The 24972-nt window shown below is 35.3% G+C and overlaps 1 protein-coding gene across 1 annotated transcript; it reads right to left on the bottom strand.

Moving 5' to 3' along the window:
- Positions 1–241: 241 nt before the first annotated feature.
- Positions 242–3227, bottom strand: LOC149538992 (uncharacterized). The gene is made up of 3 exons (XM_089802511.1): positions 2870–3227; positions 764–1446; positions 242–364 (listed from the first exon to the last, which is right to left on the bottom strand). Exons 1-3 carry the CDS (start codon positions 3225–3227, stop codon positions 242–244), a joined length of 1164 nt encoding a protein of 387 aa, XP_089658637.1.
- Positions 3228–24972: the final 21745 nt, after the last annotated feature.

Below are 24972 nucleotides of genomic sequence, written 5' to 3'. Positions count from 1 at the left end.
GCTCTATAGCAACCTTAATGGCTAAGGCCTCCATCACGTTATTGGAATGAACTCCTTTGTGAATAGAGAAAATGAAACAAACCTTGCCATCTGTGTCTCTCGCAATCCCTCCCACACCAGCTTGTCCAAGATTCCCACAGGAGGAGCCATCAGTGTTAATCTTTAGGACACCATCTGGTGGGGGTCTCCATTTCCCTATCCTACACACTTTCCTTTTTAGAGGCTGAGATCTCTTACTATTTTAGCTGCCCAACCCTATGCTCATCAGTCCCAAATTCCTAACAGTCTTGAGGTCATTAGGATCCACTAGCTTCGTCGCATCACATTTAGCAAAGATAATTTCCTGAAGCCTGCTCAAGATCACCTGCCATAATTTAGTGACCCCCAGGCTGGAGTTACAGAAGATCTGATGATTATGCTCCAGCCAAAGATTCAAAAGGATGAAAGAAGGTCCAACATCCCAGGCCACCTGGAGGAAGGAATTTTTCGTAGGGGGCCTGCCCAGGCTATCCCAAAACTCAATAAGAGATTTAGCAAGAATGCATCCATGACACCATGCCTCCCAACACTTATGCCAGATTTCTCTAGAGAGAGGGCATGAAAAGAATAAGTGAGAAACATCTTCTCCATGCAACTTATAGAGGGGACAGAGCAAAGAACCCTGAAAACCTCTTCTCCGGAGGTTATCCCAAGTAAGACACTTTTTTTGAGCAACTAGCCAAAGAAAAAAATTACATTTAGGCCATGAGAATCTATTCCAAACCTTCTGCCACCAAGGAATTTCTTGGACTTCATTATACTGACTATCTAGCTGAGCATACCCCTGGGCCACACTATAAATACCTTTAGGACTGGGACCCCAAGCTAGGATATCTTTGTCCTTAGAACTGCACAACCTAAGAGAGAGAAGATTGGCCAGCTCAGCCCGAATCTTCGAGGAGCCCCCCGAGGGCCAGTCCTGAGGATCCTTCCAACCAGCAACAATCATCAAACCACATCTCTTCCTAGCTTTGAAGTGAACAACTTTGGTCCATCCTGCAGCTGAAAAAATCATATATAGAGGCTGAAGATGTGGATAGCTAGAGAGAATTGGAGGATATCCATCCCAAGAGTCCTGCCAGAATAACACACTTGATCCCTCATTACATATCCAAAAGAGGTCATCCTTGATGAGAGGAGCACCTCTTTTAAGAGTGTCCCAAATAAAGGATCCCTTACTAGCCAGCTTCAGTCTAGGAATATCCTGAAGATCACCTCCTAGGAAATACTTGTGGGCTAGAATTTTAGCCCAACCACGGTCTTGATTCTTGCACCATCTCCAATATAACTTAGCTACTAGAGCCTTGATAGCAAGAGCCATACATTTAAGGCCTAATCCCCCTGCAAACTTAGGCAGGCAAACAGTGTCCCACTTGACCAAGCTCCATCTAGGAGAGAGGAGATTGCCTGACCAAAGGAATTGTCGCGACAAGGCATCAAAATCTTTCATAACTCTAATGGGAGGAGTTTGCACCAGACACCTATAAATGGGAAGAGCCTAAATCACATGTTGGAATATTCAAATATGGAAAGAGTACTTATGAGAGGGGGGGGTGAATCATAAGTATCCCACTTTATCCAATAAAACTTTTAACTGAAAGTAAATTGCATGCATGCAAATACATCAAATAAACATGAAACTAAACACATGCATCAACAACACATAACACTAGAATTTGGTAACCCAAAAACCCTCCAAGAATAAGAAGGTAAAACTGGGGTGGGGATGATACCCACAAAAATTACTACAGCAATATTGTACAACCACTTCTGATGGTCTGCCCTGTTAAAGGCTTTCCCTATTAAAGGCTTTGCACTGTGTCAATAGTGACCTAGTTAAAGGATTTTAAACACTTAACATGAAGTGTCACCCTGTTAAAGGATTTAATCACCTAATTAAATGATCTAAAAAATAGCTGTTAAGCTAACCTATCACCATAGGATTTTCATTCTAATACAATTTTTAGAAAGTATTAGGTATAATGAACCTGATAGATTACAATCCTTGATTGTTGAATGCAGGCACTTGTTCTGCTTTCTCTGATCTTGATCCTTTTGTGATCTGATAATCCTCGCTTCTGAAAATAGATTTCCTTATGCACCCTTGTATGTCCATATATATATATATATATACAATGAAATTTCATCTTCCTTATTAAGACTTCGAAGACTTAGGGTTAGATATGGATCTATGATCCACGTTGAATCTCAATTTCTCGCTCAATACTTGTCTTTTGCTGATTGGTTGCATGCCTTTATCATTTTTCTTATTGGCTGCATGTAGATTGCATAGGAAAGATAAAAGATTCGATCTCATCATTAAATCCTTCGAGATTTTCCTTATGTCAACTACAAAAATTGTTTGCATCATAGTTTGTGCAATTACAAACTCTTATGCTGATATTCTAAGTTACTTGACTCCTGAAGCATTGTTGATGCTCGGCACATGTTGTTTCCTGGATAGCTCAGCACCTAAGAAAAACTGTATCACTTGGCACCTACTGTTACTCGGCACTTGTTAACACTCGGCACTTGTTAATCACTCGGCACTTGTTAATCACTCGGCACTTGTTAATTACTCGGCACTTGTTAATCACTCGGCACTTGTTAATCACTCGACATTTGTTAATCACTCGGCACTTCATATTACTCGGCACCTACTCTTTGTTCAACATTGTTTAGTGGAAAAATGGTTAAGTGTATTGACACTCAGTTATCAAAATTATTCTTTAAACTAACATCACAGTCTTGAGGAGGGTGACTCTTCTAGCCGAGGAGAGCCATCTATGAGTCCAGTGACTCACTTTGCTACGAAATATGTCCAACAAACCTTGCCAATAATCTTTCAGCTGAGTCCCCAAAGCAAGTGGAATTCCAAGATAAATCAAAGGAAGGGAGGCAACTTGAAACTTGAGAATTCCAACAATCCTGACCCGAATCGACTGAGGAGTATTAAAGAAATAAATAGATGATTTACCTTCATTAATTTTTTGTCCAGAAGCTTTCAAAGAAGTATCCAAAATTGCTCTAAAGTTCCTTGCTTCATTTATGGTAGCCAAGCCCATCAATCCAGTATCATCCACGAACTGGAGGTGCGTGTATGTTGGCATATCATTGTGCCACTTCCAGCCATGAACAAGTCCCTTTTCTGCTTGAGATTTTATAAATCTTCCCAGAGCCTTAGCCATAATGATAAAAAGATATGGAGAGATGGGATCCCCCTACCGAAGCCCTCGAGAAGCAGAGAATAGATAAGTAGGTTCTCCATTAATAAGGACTGAAAAGGATGTGGAATTCACACAGCTAAGAACCCAATCCACCCACTCCATATCAAATCCAAATGCAAGAAGCACCCGACCAAGGAACTCCCAGCTAACTCGGTCGTAAGCTTTAGCCAAATCTAGTTTAATAAACATAGCTTTTTCCTTAGATACGGCCATAGAATGAATAGCTTCCAAAGCAACAACCACTCCATCAAGAATCTATCTACCACCAACATAACCTCCTTGTTCCTCAGAAATCAAAAAGGCAAGAAAAGGCTTAAGCCTTTCAGCAATTAATTTTGTGATAATTTTGTACGTGACATTACATAAAGCAATAGGTCTGAATTGATCCAACCTATTAGCTCCGTCAATCTTGGGGATGAGAGTCAAGAAAGTAGCATTCAAGGATTTGAGCATTTTTTTATTTTGATATGATTCCTGAATAACTTCTAGAAGATCAAATTTAATAATCTCCCAAAACTCCTGGAAAAATTCAATGGGAAATCCATCTGGGCCCAGGGCTTTACCTTTCTTCATAAATACCACCTTCTCCAGTTCTTCAAGCATAACAGGTTTTAACAAATCTCTGTTCATACTGCTAGACACAAGATGAGGAATGCAATCTAAAATAGCCCTTGTTTCCAACAAAGAAACAAGTTCCTAATTAGAAAAGAGCTGAGAGAAGTAATTAGTGGCCTCTAAAGAAATTGCCTCCCTGGAAGAGAGATGATCTCCAGAAGAAGAAATAAGAGAATTAATGGAATTTCCAAACCTACGAGCTTTGACAGTGTTGTGGAAGAAGGCAGTGTTTCTATCTCCCTCCAGCAACCAATCCACCCAAGATTTTTGTTTCCAGAATATTTCCTCACGAAGCTCCCATTCTTCAACTTCCTTCAGAGCTGAGGATTCTTCAAACATTTAATCAAGAGTCATTCCATGGTCCCTGATCTGGTGAGTTACATTGTCTAACTTGGCCTGGGCTTCCCTTAGTTGCTCTTGAAGGTTCCCAAAACACTGTTTATTCCACTATTTCAGCCTAAATTTCACATGCTAAAGTCTCTTCTCAAAGGTGTACATGGAAGTACCATGAGGGGGCCTACCTTCATACCACTAGGCTATCATGAGGTTCTGAAGAGAAGGATCCCTCAACTACATCAGCTGAAATTTGAAAGAGGGATTCTTAGAAGTCTTGAAAGGAGAGACAGAGAGCCTGATAGGCCAGTAGTCAGACCCTTTCCAATCAAGAATTTTTGAACTGGTGTTCCATCTAAAATTTATCCAAAAACAAGATACTAGGAACCTATCAAGCCTTTCAGAGATAGCCTCCATCCCACTTCTTCTATTATTCCAGGTGAACATACCAGAAGCAGGTTTAACATCAATAAGGTTCAAAGAACTAATATTGTCTCTAAGCATACTAGAAGAAGGACCCAATCGAGAAATCTCACCCCTCTTTTCCTCAAGATTAGTAACTGCATTAAAATATCTAGCAAGAATCCAAGGAAGGAAAGAGTCTAAGGAACAGACAAATATAATATGTGACCACATAAGAGATTTGCCAACTAAGTCAATAGGAGCATAAATGTTGGAAAACAAGCACCTTTCACCAGTCTCAAAGTGAGAAGCCAAAAAGAGATGGAGCATCTGCTCGCAATCCACCACAGGGGAGTCACCTTCTTAGGATTCCAGAGACAAGCAAGACTGCCTAAGCTCCCTTGAGCACCTACTACCTGCTAGCTACCATGGGGCCATAACTTTGGCCCACAACTATTCAATTTGTCAACTAAAAGTTTAGTTTCCTGAATGAAAAGAACATCTGGAGAGTGAGAATCAATCAATCTATGAAAAGCCTTTTGTCTAGGGATACTGTTCAACCCCCTAAAATTCCATGAAATAACAATCATTTAGAAGATTGCGCGAAGTGGGAGTCAATGGGCTTCGCAAACCCCGCTTCAACCAACGTCTCACCCATCATCTTAACTTTCTCTTGATCTGTTTTCCTTCCACTCTTGGTCAATTTCTCTAAGGTCCCTTTTTTAAAGGGCTTTTGTTGTAATCCCAAAATGGATGTAGCTTTAGAGCCTTTATTGTTGTTGGTCACTCCTTTCTTTCCAGGATGGGTAGAGGCTACAATATTTGGATTGTCACGGGGATGTGAGCCACAAGGATTATCACAGCATAACTCCTGGACCAATTCATCTGCACCAATTGGCTGGCCTTGTATTTCCTCAAGAATCTGGACTATATTCTCAACTTCCTCTGCCAGGGGTTCCAAAAGAGAGCCATCACCAAGAGGTGTCACAACAGCTAAACCTTCCTCCTGTATCAAGGTCTCTAGCACATTAAACCTATTGAAGGTGTTATCACCTTGTCTATTCGTCCAAGTTCTCTTCTGCCCCTTTCCTTTATTACGCAACTTCATTGGGATAAAACCCTCCTTATCCCCAGAGGGACCAGCTATCATAGGGGTTTTATCCTTGTCCTCCTTAGGGTTCGGCATCATGGTTGTTGATGATTCAAAAAATTTATTTTAGGGGCATTTGCGTTGCAGGTGCCCATACTCACAGCAAATTCTACATCTGAAGGGTAGAGTCTCATAGTCCAACTATTGAATCCATGAACAATGACCTAAGAAAATTTCCATAGAATTAGGAAGTGGATTAGTAAGATCAACCTCCACACATATTCATGCATATGAAATTACCTTCTGATCCTGTGTTTGGGTGGCTACCCCAACAGGTTTCCCAAGCAAAAGAGATATCGAATGAAGAATATCCTCTCTCCAAAATTCCAGTGGCAAACGTGGAAACCGAATCCACACAGGAACCCGAGATGGGATCTCCTCAGCGGAATTGAATCTAGTGTGCCAGGGTTTGATGAATAGCCCAACTTGGTTAAAGAAGTATGGCCCGCCTTCGAATACTTTGTTCCTATTCGACATGCATGAGAAAGTAACCATAAAATAATTGTTAGCTGCCAGTAGAATTTCCATATCCCCTTCTAGATTCCAAGTGTGATGTGCCCATGATTCTAGCACATAGGGAGTCGGAGACCCAAAAACTTGCATATGAGTGCATGCTTGCCCCAATATTCCACATCTTCTGAAACTTGCTCTGATTGAATAACCAACACTAGTTGATCATCAGATCTCTCCAAACACTCGTTCGTCTTCTTAATCCGGATAGAACCATTTGATGAAGCCCCGTTCTCTCCAAATGGGATGTTGTCCATCTAACCATTAGCTCCTCCTCGCATTTGAAAAGATGTATCAGCCATTTCCAGATCCTCAGTCAAAATCTGAGCCCCAGGGGCATCCGATTGCCCCATGCTCGGACTTAAATGCAAAATCTCCAGGCTGAACCTCTAAAAACAGACCAACCAGAAGTCAATAGAGCTTCCCACACCACTCAGGAAAAAGGCACCCGTAGAGCGCCAAACTTAGGTTGGCCTCATCTACGCAAAAACCTTCAACGTTTACCTTGCAGTTCTTCACACCTCCAAAGAACTCTCCTCCAACATGCAAGCAAAAACTAAAAAGCAGCTTCAGCTCTCGCAAAAGATGCTCGAGTGTAGCAGGCTTAGGGCATGCAAGCCCTAACCTCGCAGAAGACCAGAACGCCACGCAGAGCCATCTTCATCCAAAAAATCATTAAACAACATATTAATTGTCCATGCAAGAAATAATTAAATAAAGTAAGTATAATTTTAGAGGTGTGGAGAAGAAACCCTAAAAAGGTAATTAGAATTTATATTAGAGAGTTTTCAGGTCATTATTGCACACACAAGTTTTGGAGAGCAACGCTAGGGTTTGGAAAAAGATAGGGAATTTTAGTGGCTTGAAAGATTTTGTTGTAGCAGGAATTTCACTTGGCTGCTACACTGTTAGCATCTGCATGAGGTAGGGTTTAAAACTCATAATTGTATAATTCATTTAAGAAGATTTGTATTCTTCGTGTTTTCTAGGTGCTTGAATCCTATTTGTTATTCTGGATTATTTTTCCATATCTATATGAATGGAATTAGAAATTTTAATTGTTTTTATAGAATAAAATCTAGATTAAAACTAATAATTAAAATAATAATAATAATAAAATTGAATTTTGAGGCTAGGGTTTGATGGAAAATAAATGGGTTAAATCTATAAATTTATGTCTCTCTCTTTTCCCCAAAAAATTTTAATTTTTTTTTTAAAAAATCATCCAAATGTAAAGGGAAGAAAATATAGTAATATATATTAATGGGAGATTATCCATTTTACAATTTAAAGAAAAATAAAATTTAATTGCTAGAAATTATGCTCAACAAACTATATATATATAATAAAACATTTTATTAAATAAAATAATAAGAAGAAGAACTAAACGAAGTTAGTAATAAAATAACAACGAAAAACAAAACAAAACCAAAAAAAAAACATTGCAGAGGGTTGTACGTCGACACTTTACACTTTGGGGGCTGGTTTTAAACGCACCCATGTTTAGTTGTTTAGCAATTAGATTGATATATTGGTTAGTTTTGAAGGGAAGTGGGAAATAGGCCCCACCTCCCTCCTTACATATTAGTATGTATTTTTTTTTTTAAACTAGGAAGGTAGGTGGGCACGTAAGCCCTTAAAAGTATTTTTTTTTTTTTATGGATTTTTTATTTGTTTAGTTTATTTAATCTAGTTATAGTTATTTGTTTATTTAGTTATAAAATAGTTTTTAGATATGAATGATATGTGTGTGTGTGTGTGTGTGTGTGTGTGTGTGTGTGTGTGTGTGTGTGTGTGTGTGTGTGTGTGTGTGTGTGTGTGTGTGTGTGTGTGTGTGTGTGTGTGTGTGTGTGTGTGTGTGTGTATTAAATTATTTATTTATAAATAAAATTAATTTAATTTATAATATCAAGGTTTAAAAGATTTATGTTTAAAAATTGAATTCATTTAAAATTTGATGTAATTAAATTTATGAGTTTTTTTTTTTAATAATAATAATAAATTTATTATAGTTAGTAAAATTGAAAATTTAAGGATGTGGATGTTAAAATTGATTTATCATTATTAGATTGATAATTATAGTTAATAAATATTTCTAGATAATAGATATTTTATTTTTCATGATATTTGTTAGTTGGAAGTCATAATTTAATCTATTTATTTGCATTTATATGTCTGGATTTATAAATCAAGAAGTTGCTTATGCAAGATATTATTGTATGAAGAACCATGTCTAATGGTTTAGTCAAACCTTGAGGTTGCTTTATTGAAAACATGTGTCTAAGTTTTATGCCCTTTCTATTTGTTTATTGTCATGTGGTTTTTTTTGTAAATTATTTGAATTGAATAGATGGCCAACTAGGATGTACATCGGAGGTTGTCATTGTGTTTTTTTATGATGTTTCTCTATCCTGAATATCATAATGAACTTGTGTTTCAATTTGAAAGTTACATTTATGAGAGTTGTTATGTGGTGCCTTTTCTATTTACTTGGGTTGGGAGAAACAACTTGTTTCAGGTTCCCTGTTAAAAAACCAAATTCGATCTTATGGGTGTTGTGGTATGGGACACAACAATGAGTGTATTCTTAGGAGAGGTTGTCTATATACATTTCCTTGGGAGTGGCTTATAGCAGAGGTCCGGGACCCGAAGTGGTCAGTGCCAGGATAACCTATTGTAAGTTATGTAATAAGTGATAATCTAGTAATTAATATTTTGGGGAAACACACTAAAAAGATAAGTTAGAGATATTTGCTCCACCCATTCCTTGAGTGCTTGTATAGACTAAGAATGAGAATGGGATGACAATATAACTAGTTTGCCTTGTCTTCTTGAGAAGGTTTTCTAGTTCTGCATGTGTCATGTTGAGGGTTCGAGGTTTAGAGTAACCAATCCAGGGTAACTCAACACTTGAGGGTCTAGGGTCTATTGATAGATCAGTCCAAGGTAACTCAAGTAGTTTGACCATGTGATGACACTCCCTAGTATGTAGCCTGAGTCTCCTTTGTAGATTTTGTTTGTACCTCTAGTGGTGTGCTTATTGTTGGATGTGCTTATTGTGGTTATTTATTTTCATTGATGATGATTGATGATTCATGGATGATATACTTTTGGACATGTGGTTCTTGACTTGAGGTGAATATCTTTCGTTGACTTTATCTTATGATCTTGGTATTCGATTTATACTTCATTTATGTATCATGTTTGGTTATGTGGTGTTGATATTGGATTGAGTTTTCTTTCTTTTTGGATTATCTTATCTTCTTGAGTAGTATGTGTTACCTTTGAGGTAGTTTTGGCTATTAGGAATTCCTTGCCTAGGAATGTTTTATGATTGGTTAGCCGTATGTGGATTTTTCATTATCTTCCCTACACGGTGGGAGTGGAAGCTTGACTAGGTGACCACGCAGTCAAGAGGTAGTGTCTTCTTACCATTTGGGTTGCCCCACCCTCACATTGTCAACTGTTGGATGTTTGTCGTAGGAGATGTACCTTTATCATTCTTATTCTTATCTCAGAGACTTCTTTTTAGTTGATGTATATATCCTATCATGTATTCTGATGTATTGTATCTATTCTCACTTACCCTATGACATGTACAGTGGATGTAATTTCATTGTATTAGTTATACTTATGTATTTTCCTATGTGATTATGCATCTGTTATTTCTTTATGTTTAGGAGACATTGTACTTGAAACTTAAACTAATTAATTTAAACTTCTTAAATGTGACTCAACGTAAAGGAACCCTTGGGGAATTGAAATTGTATCTATAATTGCTAATGCATATTTGATGTGTATGTTCATATTTCTTCTGCATTAATGTTATCTTGATGTTGTTCAAACTTTTTTTTTTAAATAGTTCATTAAACATTGTAACATGTTAGCTTTATTTTTGTTGGGTTCCCAAGTGGAGCATTACATTTGGTATCAGAACCTAAGTTTCAACATTGGAAACTCTGGGCATAATGTGTGCCATCACTTGAGCAATTAGTAAACTTGCAACTCACTTAAATGACAAACTTATATTGACATTAAACTTGAAACCAAACTATTGAACAACAAACTCTAAAACGGTACAAATTCTGAACATGGAAATAGGTAACTTATAACACTTTCTAGATTCTTACTTTATGTTGGTAAGTTATGACCTTATGTTTTATGATGAATTATGAGATGTCGTTCTTGTGTTTCGATGTTGTAGGAGAGATGACTTATGGTTCTAGATTTGTTGCTAGGGGACGTAGCTTAGGACGTGGTAGAAGTGATGGGAGAGCTAGTCACCGTAGCCCTTCCTTGGTCCATTTAGGAGACCCTATTCAGGAAGAGGCTAGAGGGGATGATAGTGTTAAGAAACATGCTAAAACGAAAGGACCAACCACTAGAGACTTGGTCAAGGAGATCCTAGCATGTCTAACTTTGCAGGATAGAGCTCATCATTCAGAGCAAGGAGATAGAGATAGGTCCAGAAGTCCTAGAGGGAGGAACCTTGAAAGCAAAAGGTAGTCCAGCCAATCCATCCAGATGAAGGGCCTACTATGGGTCAAAGTCAAACCTTTCAATGGAGAAGGTACTAGATATGATGTTGAGAGTTGGTTGATCACACTAGATAGGTGCTTTTCCATGCAAAACTTTGACTCCAACGTCAAAGCAAGATATGCCATCACCCACTTAGAGCTCTTTGTAATGGTTTGGTGGAATATAGAGGAGAAGAAAATTGGGATAAATATGCAGACTGTCACATGGGAGTTATTCCTCAAACACTTTTGTGAGCAATTTCTACCAGAGCAGTGGCAACAACAAAGGGTAGATGAGTTTCATGACTTGAGACAAGGTACCAAGACTATGGTGGAGTATAAGTGTAAGTTCTTTGAGCTTATGTCTTATGTAGGAGTTAGTGACAGCTCACCATTGATGGTCCAATATTTCATTAGAGGACTTAATGCTAACATCATTGGGAGTGTTAGGTGTTCCAACCTAAAACTCTTAAGGATGCAATATTGTGAGCTACTTTTGTTGAGATGAGTGTGACTTTGGGTCAAGGTGGCCTACCAGGTGTTCAAGATAGAGGATCATCTTATTCAAGACCATCTAGGGAGAACCAATCTTAGGGAGCTACAAGTTCTAGGAATCCTCCTAACTTCTTTAAGGGTAATTAGGAGTAGTAGGGAAGAAATTTCTTCCATGGTAACAGTGGTGGTTCACAGTCAGGGAACTATCACAACTAGAAGTGTAGTATGTGCAATAGGTTAGATTGAGCTCCTCGAGGTCATAGTTAGGATGCTAGTGTTGGTAGTTTTCATCAGTCGCATGCACCTAGGGCTCAGGGGGGCTTTAGTGGAGATTACTAATCTTGTGAACAACATGGTCATAGAGCGACCAATTGCCCCGAGCATGCACCTTAGTTTTGAGTAAGAGGCCTGCAACCTTTGAGTTTATAGTGGGAAACAATCCAAGAGGACCTGCATATTGAGTTTTGAGTTTCTGAGTTTGATTCATGTCTCTTTGTAATGGGCTTCCAGGAGTAAGCCTAATTTTAGGGGGGGTGGGGGGTGGATATAATGCCACTAGTAGTTTGCTTTTACGTTATGATCACCAAACTCTTTTAGGCCAATTTTATGCATTGATTAGTTTTTTTTTTGAGATATTTGATTTATAGTTTTATGATATTATTCATGACTTGGATTAGTGACATATCAGTGACGATTACTTGGTTGACTATATTCCATATGTTGTTTAATGATTGTGGTTACTAGTGCATTAATGATGCTTTAATCATTCATAGTTTAAAAAATGAGATTTATTTCATAGTGATGTGAGATGATATTTTTAATGATGACTATTTCATATTGGTAATGATGCATTGTTATAACTGAGCATTTGATGTTTGATTGGTGGTTTATTATGGTACTTACCTCATACTTGCATGTGTATGGTGTGCATGTCAATTTTATATTTTTTCTGATGTGTTTGATGTGGTTAAGGGAGGGAGTCGTAGTCACCCACTAGTCAGGATCTACATGATGTACCACTCCCTATCATTGCCTGTTTAGTTTAGATATATTTATATACATGTACATGTCTCTCTTTTATGTAGGATGCAGGTACTGGGGATCAACTTCTCTAAATTGTCAGGATAAGCATGCTTGATTACAAATACTCAAATGGTGAGAATGGGAAGATAATGATCAGGTCCAATCCTTGACATAGCATAAATACTTGTCTTGCAAGGAGGACTTGTAACAAACTGTATACCTTTTTTAAAACTTGTGAGTCTTTTGTGCGTATGTGGTTTGATTCTTACTTTGGTTAATTTTCCTTATGAATTTCTTGAGGTTTGACTTACTAATTTGCCTAATAGATTAATTATTTATCATTCTTGGATCGATCATTTATATTGAACTTTTAGATATTATTTAATTTAAAAGTGCAAAAATGTTAAAATAGGATGATCTTGTGTTTTTGAAATTATTGGGACTAAATGAATTTTTAATTCAATTGAAAGATTTAATTTAAAAGTCCTAATCTTAGAATACTACATTAAAAATATTTGAAAATTAAATATTATATATATTAAACTTTGATTTTGGTGTAGCATTATTATTTAATTAATAAAGATTTAAAAGTAGTGACATTCAAATAATGCACTTAAGTTATCTTTATTGATCAAATAATCAATAAATATCATTTCATGAAATTACTTTAAATAATAAAGTTGAGGAATAAATACATTACAATAAAAGAATATTTTAATAAAAGAAAAATAATTTAAGTGTGCATGGAAGGGTTAATAAAACAATATTTTAATTAAACAACATATTAATTGTGCATGCAAGAAATAATTAAATAAAGTAAATATAATTTTAGAGTTGTGGAGAAGAAACACTAAAAAGGTAATTAGAGTTTATATTATAGGGTTTTTGGTTCATTATTGGACACACAAGTTTTGGAGAGCAAATCTAGGATTTGGAAAAAGATAGGGAATTTTAGTGGCTTGAAAGATTTTGTTGTGGCAGGAATTTCACCTAGTTGCCAGACTATTAGCATCTGCATGAGGTAGGGTTTGAAACCCGTAATTGTATATTTCATTTAAGAAGATCTATATTCTTCGTCTTTTCTAGGTGCTTGAATCCTATTTGTTATTTTGGATTATTTTCCCAGATCTGTATGAATCAAATTAGAAATTTTAATTGTTTCTATAAAATAAAATCTGGATTAAAAATAATAATGAAAAAAAAAGAATTGAATTTTGAAGCTAGGGTTTGATGGAAAATAAATGGGTTAAATCTATAAATTTATTTATGTCTCTCTCTTTTTCCCAAAAATTTAAAAATAAAATAAAATCATCCATTTGTAAAGGGGAAAAAATATAGTAATATATATATATATATATATATATATATATATATGTGGGAGATAATCCATTTTACAATTTTGAGAAAAGTTAAAATAAATTGCTGATAATTATGCTTAGATTTGTACTTGCACAAACTACACACACACACACACACATACACTATAAAACATTTTATTTTAAAAAAATAAGAAGAAGAAGAACTAAATGAAGTTAATAATAAAATAACAACAAAAAACAAAACAAAAACTATTGGAGAGGGTCATACGTCGACACTTTACACTTTGGGCTTCAGTTTTAAACACAACAATGTTTAGCTGTTTAGCAATTAGATTGATATATTGGTTAGTTTTGAAGGGAGGTGGGAAATAGGCCCCACCTCCCTCCTTACATATTAGTATGTATTTTTTTAAAAATAAGAGTTAAAAACTAGGAAGGTAGGTGGGCACATAAGCCCTTAAAAGTATAGTTCCTTTTTATGTTTTTTTTATTTGTTTAGTTTATTTAATCTAGTTATTTACTTATTTAGTTATAAATTAGTTTATGTATATATATATAAATAATTAATTTAATTTATAATATCAAAGTTTAAAAGATTTATGTTTAAAAATTGAATTCATGTAATTAAATTTATGAGTTTTTTTTAAAATAATAATAATAATAAATGTATTATAGTTAGTAAAATTGAAAATTTAAGGATGTGGATGTTAAAATTGATTTATCATTATTAGATTGATAATTATGGTTAATAAATATTTCTAGATAATAGATATTTTATTTTTCATGATTTTTTTAGTTGGAAGTCATAATTTAATCTATTTATTTACATTTATATGTATGGATTTATAAATCAAGAAGTTTCTTATGCAAGATATTATTGTATGAAGAACCATGTCTAATGGTTTAGCTAAACCTTGAGGTTGCTTTATTGAAAACATGTGTCTGAGTTTTATGTCTTTTGTATTTGTTTATTGTCATGTGGTTTTGTTTCATAAATTATTTGAATCGAATAAATGGCCAACTAGAATGTACACCAAAGGTTGTCGTTGTGTTTTCTTTTATGATGTTTCTCTATCCTGAATATCACGATGAACTTGTGTTTCAATTTGAAAGTTACATTTATGAGAGTTTTTATGTGGTGCCTTTTCTATTTACTTGGGTTGGGAGAAACAACTTGTTTCAGGTTCCCTATTAAGAAACCAAATTCAATCTTATGGGTGTTGTGGTATGGGACACAAAAATGAGTGTATTCTTAGGAGAGGTTGTCTAGGTGCATGACCTTAGGAGTGGCTTACAGTAGAGGTCTAAGACTCGAAGTGTTCAGTGCAAGGGTAACCTATTGTAGGTTATGTAACAAGTGATAATCTAGTAATTAATATTTTGGGAAAACATACTAAAAAGATAAGTTGGAGATATTTGCTTCGCTCATGCCTTGAGTGCTTGTATAGACTAAGGATGGGAATGGGATGACAATATAACTAGTTTGCCTCATCTTCTTGAGAGGGTTTTCTCGTTCAACATGTGTTGTATTGAGGGTCTGGGGTTCAGAGTAACTAGTCTAGGGTAACTCAATACTTGAGGGCCCGAGGTCTATTAAGAGACTAGTCCAAGGTAACTCAGGTAGTTTTTTTTGGAAATATAAAAGGAGTAACTGAGAGGGGGGTGAATCAATTACCACTAAAATAAATCCCAAATCCCTTAGATGTCAACAATAAAATTCAAACTGAGAAAATTGATTGCTGTTGTTACTTGGTAAACACAAAGAAAATGTTGTAATAGAGTGTGATTTACTTTAAGCTGATCTTAAATATTAATAGTAATTAATTTGCAAGCATACTAGAAATAACATGAACACATGAGACACCAAGATTTAACGTGGAAACCCAATATGGGAAAAACCACCAATGTAACTAGTTACTGTCTTTCACTCTTATGAAGTGAGCATTGTTAGGAGCCAACCTGGTTAAAGGTTACAAAACACACTGTTAGGTGTGACCTTGTTAGAGGATTTAATCACCCTGTTAGGAGTGGCCTTGCAAGAGGTCTTAGAACAATTCAATGGAACTGTCACCTTGTTAGAGGATTTATAACTAGTTGTTAAATGAACTCTGTTAAGAGATTTTAAATCATTGCTACAATGGTTAGAGAGTAACAATGAAATGACCTGATTATGATACGATAGAATTTTTGATTACAGATCTCTATTCTACTTCATACTTGATCCTTCCTGATCGAATAACACTTTTCTAGTCCACAAGGATACTTCCTTATCCTTCATGTTTGCTCTCACTCTTTCCTTCTTAATTCAATCAACACACTTGCACACACACTATAAATCTCAACTTGACCTTTCATTTATACCATCCAAATTATCAAGTCAGCTCAAATTCAAAATATAATAACCAATAATCATCACCATAGTTAGCTAGAAACAATACTTAAAATAAAACTACAATCACAACCTTGCCAACTAGATGTTTTCCTTGCTAAGCTCCATCAACAACAACATCATCTCTCTCATGGGCTGGATCAAAGACAAAGAAACGCACGAGGATGAGGATGGAAATTACAAATATGAGGCCAAAATGAAGGACGACCCTACAAAGGACAACTCCACTCCTGCACAGGACCAAGGGAATCAAAGAGGTCAATAGATGGAAATGGAGGAGAATCAACAGGCCTTTGAGGTTGCTCAAGTGATGTAGGATCTGGAGCGAAAGAACGAGGAATAACTCTTGCCTGTCCCTTTTTTTTTCGCTATCTTTTGGCTTTTTGTGTTGGCTTTTGGCCGTGGCTTTGTCTGTTTCCTTTTCCTGGTCTTTTCTTAGTACTTTTTCCTTTGGCTGGGCTTAATGCTTATTATCAGCCTTTGAACTTAAACTTTTTTGGCTGGGCTATCACGCTTATCATCAGCCTTCTTATGTACTAACTTTAGGGTTTTAGGTTCCCTGTAAAACCTGTTTATCTAATCAAAAATAATACTTAAAATAATTAAGCTTCTTATGCCAAAACAAAAAAATCTTTCATTGGCCGACCCTACTCGGTAAACATTGGTTCTAAGATGATTTCCTATGTTAACCAATAGTTTCTTGTTTAATACTATGAACTTGCAAAAATCCTTTAGTAAGTGAGTGAACTCGGTGAATACTAACTCTGTCCAACTTTTATTTGCTAAGCATGTGAACTCGGTTAACACTATTTCCTGCCTAAATTCCTTCGACACCCAAGTGAGCTTGGTAGATATTGTCTTCACAGAGTAAACTTCAGGAATGCTCGCTAGAAAAATAAAATTGTCTTGCTAACCAAGTGAGCTCAGTGAGCACTGACTAACAATTGATATGACATTTGTGTAACATCAAAGACAACATACAATTAGACAATTGTATCCAACAATCTCCCTCTTTGGCATTGATGACAACACAACATGTCATAGCACAATGAAATTTGAGAACAAGACTTTCTCTAGTAGAAAGTTTTTCCCTCTTAGATTTTCACCAAAATCTTATTTTCTTTAATGTAGTAATCTCCCTTTGTCAAGGAATTACATAACTTCTATGATAGTATACTTCTCCCACAGAAAGATATAAACAAATTTTAGAAAGATATGATAGTAATCTTCTCCCTCTTTGACAACACATGCCAAAGACAACACATACCAAATTAGTATCAATGTACCTTGAGTACTAATTCATATGCAATATTCTCTTTGAATATGCTACATCAACTGATTGATCTTCAACTTGGTTCTTGTTGATGCATCACTAAAACATTATTTAGTGAGCTTCAGATAGCGGAATGACCCCTAACTTACCTCTTAGATACATGAATGCATCCTTAGGTAATGGCTTGGTGAATGTGTCTACAATCTATTCTTTTGTGTGAATATATTCCAATCTAATTTCTTTGTCCTACACCAATTCTCTGACAAAATGATATTTTATAGCAATGTGCTTAGGTTTGGAATGCATCACTAGGTTCTTTGATATGTTAATTGTGTTGGTGTTATCACAATACATGACAACTAGTTCTTTGATCTCAACCTTCATGCCTTCCAATAACTATTTAAACCAAACAATGGTAGAAAAATTCACTGTTGCTGCAATGTATTCTGCTTTTTTTCTAGATTAGGGTGTGTAGTTTTGCTTCTTGCTTGTCCAAGATACCAACCTTTTACCAAGAAAAAATGCTCCACCACTTGTTCTTTTTCTGTCATTAAGATTTCCTACCCAATCAGCATCAGTGAATACCTTTAGGTTTAAGTTTCCTCCAAGTTTGTACCATAAACCATAGTCTTCAATACCATTCAGATATTTCAAAATTCTTTTAATTGCCATCATATGATTTTCTCTGGGTTTAGCTGAGAATCTTGCCACTATCCCAACTTCTAAAGCAATATCAGGCCTTGTATGAACTACATACTATAATTTTCCAATCATTGATCTGTATAACATCTAATCTACCTCTTTTGAATCATCATCTTTGGTAAGCTTTAGTCCAGTACACATCAGGGTTCCAACTAGTTTAGAATCTTCCATTCCAAACTTCTTGAGTATCTCTTTGATATACTGAGATTGAATAATGTAGGTACCATTCTTGTCGTGTTGTATCTGTAATCCAACAAAGAACTTTATCTCACCAAACATGGACATTTCAAATTCTTTGTTTATTTATTCTGAAAATTCTTTGCATGGATCATCATTCCCTGTAAATAGAGTGTCATCTACAAATATTTCTACCAATACAATCTTGTTATCTGGTCCTTCCTTGATATACAAACTATTGTTATCATTAGTTCTTTGAAAACCAATCTATATAAGGTAGTTGTGTAACCTTTCATACCATGCTCTAGGGGCTTGTTTTAGACCATACAGTGCTTTGTGTAATTTGCAGACCATGTCCCTTTTGTCTGGATCAACCAAACCTTCTAGTTGTTCAATGTAGACTTCTTCATCAAGAATACCATTGAGAAATGTAGATTTAACATCCATTTGATATACTTTGAATCCTTTGTTAGAAGCATATTCAAGTAGAGTCCTAACACCTTCTAATCTTGCAACAGGAGAAAAAGTCTCACCATAATCAATTCCTTCTTCTTGAGAGTAGCTTTTACATACTAGTCTTGCTTTGTTTCTTAATACTTGTTCATCTTCATTCAACTTATTTCTAAATACCCATTTAGTTTTGATCACATTTTTATCTTTGGGTCTAGGTACAAGGGTCCAAGTTTTGTTCTTCTCTATTTTCTCTATTTCTTCATTCATAACCTCAATCCAACTTTCATTTTCCAATGCATCTTTAACATTTCTAGGTTCAAAATCAGCAATTAAACATGTACCTTTTAGCTTACTTCTTATCATAGTACCTTCTGATTTATCTCCAATAATCTGATCAGGTGCATGATGCCTTCTGACATACTTTGCCAATACAGGTTCTTTTCCTTTTGAATGAATTGCACTGTCTTCATTTTGAATTTTAACTTTTGGCTTGGGTTGCTCAGACTCAGTAGGTATTGGCTTGGTAGTTTTAAAATGTGACTCGCGTCCTCATGACTCATTTTGAACTTCTTGCAACTCAATAACTAAGGAAGACTTGGGAGGTGAAGTCTCCTTATTGATAGATGTGTCTGGCAATGTATCAAGTTTGAAGTAAAAAAATCTCGTGTAGTCTTCTGGTTCCTTTTTGCTTTCTTCTTCAGTCTTTTCTACAAACTCATCAATTCTCACATGTGTACTTTCTATGATTTTATGTGTAGACAAATTCAAACATCTATATGCCTTACTTCTATAAGAATATCCTAAGAATATACCTTCATCACCTTTCACATCAAACTTGCCTTTTCTAGACTCTTTCAAGATATAATATTTACTTCCAAATACTTTTAGGTAACTTACATTGGGTTTGTAGCCATACCATAATTCATAGGGATTTTTATAAGAGTCCTTCTTCAATTGTACTCAGTTCAAAGTATGAACTATAGTGTTGATGGCTTCCTTCCAGTATTTGATAGCAACATTTTTTTTAATCATTAAAGTCCTTGCACAATCCATGATGGATCTATTTCTTCTTAGCTATTCTATTTTGCTCGAGAGTACCAAGGGTTGATACCTATCTTTTAATTCCTCTTTCAATTCAAAAATTATTTAATTCATTAGAGATGAATTCACCACCTCTATCTAATCTTTTCCATGTTTCCTTCTCTATTCTTGCTAAATACCATTTGAATTTCACAAATGCTTTTGACTTTTCTCTAAGATACATAATAGTCATCATTTTGGAATAGTCATCAACAAAAAGAATAAAGAATTTTTCTCCCACTATAACTTTCTATTCCAATCGGTCCACATAGGTCGGTATGCACAATTTTTGAGACATCTTCAGACTGATAGTTTTTGCTCTAAAAAGTAGTGTTTTTCATTTTGCCAATCTAACAATTTTTGCATAAACCAACATCTGGTTTTTTCAAACTAGGAATACCTCTTCCTCTTCTAAATTTTCTTATCTTGACCATACTATCAAAGTTTACATGACATAATCTTCTGTCCCATAACCAACTTTCTTTCATTTGAGCAATAAAACATGAGCAATCACCAAGATCAAGATAAAATAGGTTAACTCTTGTTTGTTTACCTCCAATAGTCTTGCCTTGCCATGCATGAATTCTACCTTGAATCCAATGTTGATTAGCTATGCCACACTTAGTAGATTATGTTTTAGTCCTTCAACCCAATAGGCATTTTCACATACAAGTTCTTTGGTTAATGAGATTTGGCCTTTCCCTTTTATGCAACAAGGTTCATTGTTTCCAAATCTTACACTACCTCTATCATAGTGTTCAAAGTATTCAAATTTTGTTTTGCCTCCAGTCATATGATGTCAGCATCCACTATCTATGATCCATGTGTCATTTTTATTGACATGAGAGATAAGTGCCATCTTATCTTCTTCTTCATTAGATTCATCTTTCATAACAATGTATACTATTTCATCTTCACTATTATCAAAATATTTAGTCATAAGAAAAGTCATCTTACCTTTGTTCTTGTATGATTTGTGATTTTTGAAATCCTTCTTGCCATTTTACTTATGACTCTTCTTCTCATCCTTGCTTTCTTTGTTTGGGCACCTAGCAGCAAAATGACCAATTTCTTCACATGAAAAACATATTAGGGGAACTTTACCTTTGTATTTTCCTCTGCTTCTAGAATATTTCTTTGCAAGTAAAGCTTCAACAACTTCAAGATCACTATAAGAACTTTTCTCTAGTTCCTCTTCACTTTCTGACTAAATGTCCTTTATTTTCTTACCTTTCTCTTTGAGTGAAAGTCTGGCCTCAAATGCAGATTCAATATTTTTGGAAGCTGGAACATAATTGTCATAGTTGTCTAGCTCAAAAGCTGTCAATATTCCTACTAAGGTATCCAAACTTATCTTGTGATTTGGCTCATGCCTCTTTTCTTGAATAGTAGATACTCTGATTGCATAGATAGGAAGCAATGTTCTAAGAACTTTACTTCCAACAATTTCATCCTTGATTTCTCCTCCAGAAGCTCTAATTGCACTAACACTAGCTTTGATTCTTTCCACATATTTGGCAACATTTTCATCTTCTCTCATTCTTATCTGATCAAACTATCTTCTAAGGCTTTCTGCTTTGGCTCTCTTCACATTGTCATCACTACCATAGATGTCTTTTAGCTTGCTTCACATATCAAAAGTAGTTTTGCAGTCTTTGATCTCATCAAATTCATCATAGCTAAGAGCAGATGCAATATCAATCATCATGATGTTATGGTTCTTTTTCTCAGCAATATCTCCAATAGATAATTTACTAGTAGGGGTTGTGTATTCTTTGTCAAGGTATTTCAAGCCTGAATCACTAATGGTAGCCAGATGAAGTCTCATGAGTCCTTGGCATGCTAAAAAGTTGTCTTTGTTTAGCTTTAGAATCTCTCTCTTGTAAGACATCCTAATCTTTAGCTTAGATCCTTGAAAACTTTCCTGCAAGCACTAAAAGCTCTTATACCAATTGTCAAAAATATAGGAGTAACTAAGAGGAGGGGGTGAATCAATTACCACTAAAATAAATCCCAGATCCTTTAGATGTCAACAATAAAATTCAGACTAAGAAAACTAATTGTTGTTATTACTCAGTAAACACAACTAAAAACTTGTAATAGAGTGTGATTTAATTTTACCTGATCTTAAATATTAACAGTGATTAATTTGCAAGCATAAGAGAAATAACATGAACACAAGAGACACCGGGATTTAATGTAGAAACCCAATATGGGAAAAACCACCAATGTAATTAGTTACTATTTTTCACTCTTCTGAAGTGTGCCCTATTAGGAGCCAACCTGGTTAAAGGTTACAAAACATACTGTTAGGTGTGACCTTGTTAGAGGATTTAATCACCCTGTTAGGAGTGGCCTTGCAAGAGGACTTAAAACAATTCAACAGAACTATCACCTTGTTAGAGGATTTACAACTGGTTGTTAAACCAACTCTGTTAAGAGATTTTAGATCACTACTACAATGGTTAGAGAGTAACAATGAAATGAGCTGGTTGTGATGTAACTAAATTGCTAATTACAAATCTCTATTCTACTTCATACTTGATCCTTCCTAATCAAATAACACTTTTCTGCTCTGCAAGGGTACCTGCTTATCCTCCATGTTCGCTCTCACTCTTTCCTTCTTAACTCAATCAACACACTTGCACACTGACTATAAATCTCAACTTGACCTTTCATTTATACCCTCCAAATTGTCAAGTCGACTCAAATTCAAAATACAATAACCAATAATCATCACCATAGTCGGCTAGAAATAATACTTAGAATAATTAAGCTTCTTATGCCAAAACAACAAAATCCTTCATTGGCTAACCCTGCTTGGTACACACTGGTTCTAAGACGATTTCCTATGTTAACCAATAGAAGCTTGGTTAACATTAGGAACTTGTAAAAATCCTTTGGTAACCAAGTGAACTTGGTGAATACTGACTCCATCCAACTTTTCTTCGCTAACCATGTGAACTCGGTTAACATTTTTTCCTACCTAAATTCCTTCGATGCTTGAGTGAGCTCAATAGATGTTGTCTTTGTAGAGTAAACTTCAGGAATGCTCGCTAGACAAGGAAAATTGTCTTGCTGACCAAGTGAGCTCAGTAAGCATTGACTAACAACTAATATGACATTTGTATAACATTAGAGACAACACACAATTAGACAATTTTATCCAATAGTTTGACCATGTGATGACACTCCCTAGTATCTAGCCTAAGTCTCCTCTGTAGATTTTGTTTTTACTTCTGGTGATGTACTTATTGTTGGATGTGTTTATTGTGGTTATTTACTTTCATTAGTGATTATTGGTGATTCATGGATGATGTACTTTTGGACATGTGGTTCTTGACTTCAGGTGAATATCTTTCATTGACTTTATCTTATGATCTTGGTATTTGATTTATACTTGGTTCATGTATGATGTTTGGTTATGTGGTGTTGGTATTGGATTGAGTGTTCTTTCTTTTTGGATTCTCTTATCTTCTTGAGTAGTATGTGTTACCTTTGAGGTAGTTTTGGATATTAGCAATTCCTTGCCTAGGAATCTTTTATGATTGGTTAGTTGTATTTGGATCATTCATTAGCTTCCCTATACAGTGGGAGTGGAAGCCTGACTAGGTGACCACACAGTCGAGAGGTAGTATCTTCTTACCATTTGGGTCCCCCCCCCCCTCACATCTTTAGCTATTGGATGTTTATTGTAGGAGATGTACCTTTATCATTCTTATTCTTATCTCAGAGACTTCTTTTTAGTTGATGTATATATCCTATTATGTATTCTAATGTATTGTATTTATTATCACGTACCCTACGATATGTGTAGTGGATGTTATTTATTGGATGTAATTTCATTGTAATGGTTATACTTATGTATTTTCTTATGTGATTATGTATTTGTTATTTCTTTATGTTCAGGAGACATTGTACTTGAAACATAAACTAATTAATTTAAACTTCTTAAATGTGACTCAATGTAAAGGAACCCTTGAGGAATTGAAATTGTAGTTGTAATTACTAATGTGTATTAGCTGTAATTGCTAATGTGTATTTGATGCGTATGTTCATATTGCTTCCACATTAATGTTATCTTGATGTTGTTCAAACTTTTTTTTTTAAAATAGTTCATTAAACATTGTAACATGTTAGGTTTATTTCTCTTGGGTTTCCAAGTAGGGCATTACATCTGGTATCAAAGCCTGAGTTTCAACATTGGGAAATCTGGGCATAATGTGTGCCATTACTTGAGTAATTAGTAAACCTGCAACTCACTTAAATGAAAAACTTATATTGACATTAAACTTGAAACCAAACTATTGAACAACAAACTCTAAAATGATACAAATTCTGAACATAGAACTAGGAAACTTATAACACTTTCTAGATTCTTGCTTTATGTTGGTAAGTTATGACCTAATGTTTTATGATGAATTATGAGATTTTGTTCTTGTGTTTCAGTGTTGTAGGAGACTTGACTTCTAGTTCTAGATTTGTTGCTAGGGGTTGTAGCTTAGGACGTGGTAGAAGTCGTGGGAGAGCTAGTCACTATAGCCCTTCCTTGGTCCATTTAGGAAGAGACTAGAGGGGATGATAGTGTTAAGAAACATGATGAGACAAAAGGATCGACGACTAGAGACTTGGACAAGGAGATCCTAGCACATCTACCTTTACAAGATAAAGCTCATCATTCAGAGCATGGAGATAGAGATAGGTCCAGGAGTCCTTCATCCATCTCTTTACATTCTCATCTTTCAAATACCTTCCCATGTTATATAAGGAAGAACTCGCTATATGTCGATCATAGGTCCAAACTTTAGTTAGGCCCAAAAATAGAAATAATCATAAAGTTACGTGGACCTACAATACAAACTACATTTGATGAGCTGGTAATAGGAATGATGGTCAAGGATATGTTAATGTTATCTCATTTTCTAGTAATGAGAGCATTATTTAGAATTCTAGGGAAATAATTCATTTTTAATGTAGCTCAGTACAAAGTTCCCTCTAATATTGCATCAATGTTTGTAGCTATGGTTCATTTGGTGGAGGCTAAAAAATACCAAATAAAGCTTTTATGTTTGAGACTATTTAAGAGTGTCTATCTTGGACATCAAGAGAAGATACTAATTAATATCAATGAGGCTCAAATGATACCTAGACCTTGTAACTACAATTTAAATATTACCGGAAGGAATAATTTTCCCTTTTTTCCTATGGTATTCACTTCAAACCAAAATATATTTAGAAAATGAAAACCAATCATAAGACAGAATGTAG

Source organism: Cupressus sempervirens, chromosome 9 (genome assembly GCF_028749045.1).
Source record: "Cupressus sempervirens isolate cs-2001-9-10 chromosome 9, ASM2874904v1, whole genome shotgun sequence".
Classification (NCBI taxonomy): Eukaryota; Viridiplantae; Streptophyta; class Pinopsida; order Cupressales; family Cupressaceae; genus Cupressus; species Cupressus sempervirens.
Note: the sequence above shows the minus strand (reverse complement) of the source record. Positions and strands in the feature narration are given on the sequence as shown.

Bases quoted from the DNA above. Each gene is read 5' to 3' on its own strand.
- LOC149538992 (XM_089802511.1), bottom strand. From the start codon at position 3,227: ATGGCTAAGGCTCTGGGAAGATTTATAAAATCTCAAGCAGAAAAGGGA. The intron at 1,447-2,869 runs GTTTGTTGGACA...TCCTTTGGTCAG, and splicing joins GCTGAAAGATTATTGGCAAG to GCAATCTCCTCTCTCCTAGA. The intron at 365-763 runs GTTTGGAATAGA...AAATTATGGCAG, and splicing joins AAATTCCTTGGTGGCAGAAG to GTGATCTTGAGCAGGCTTCA.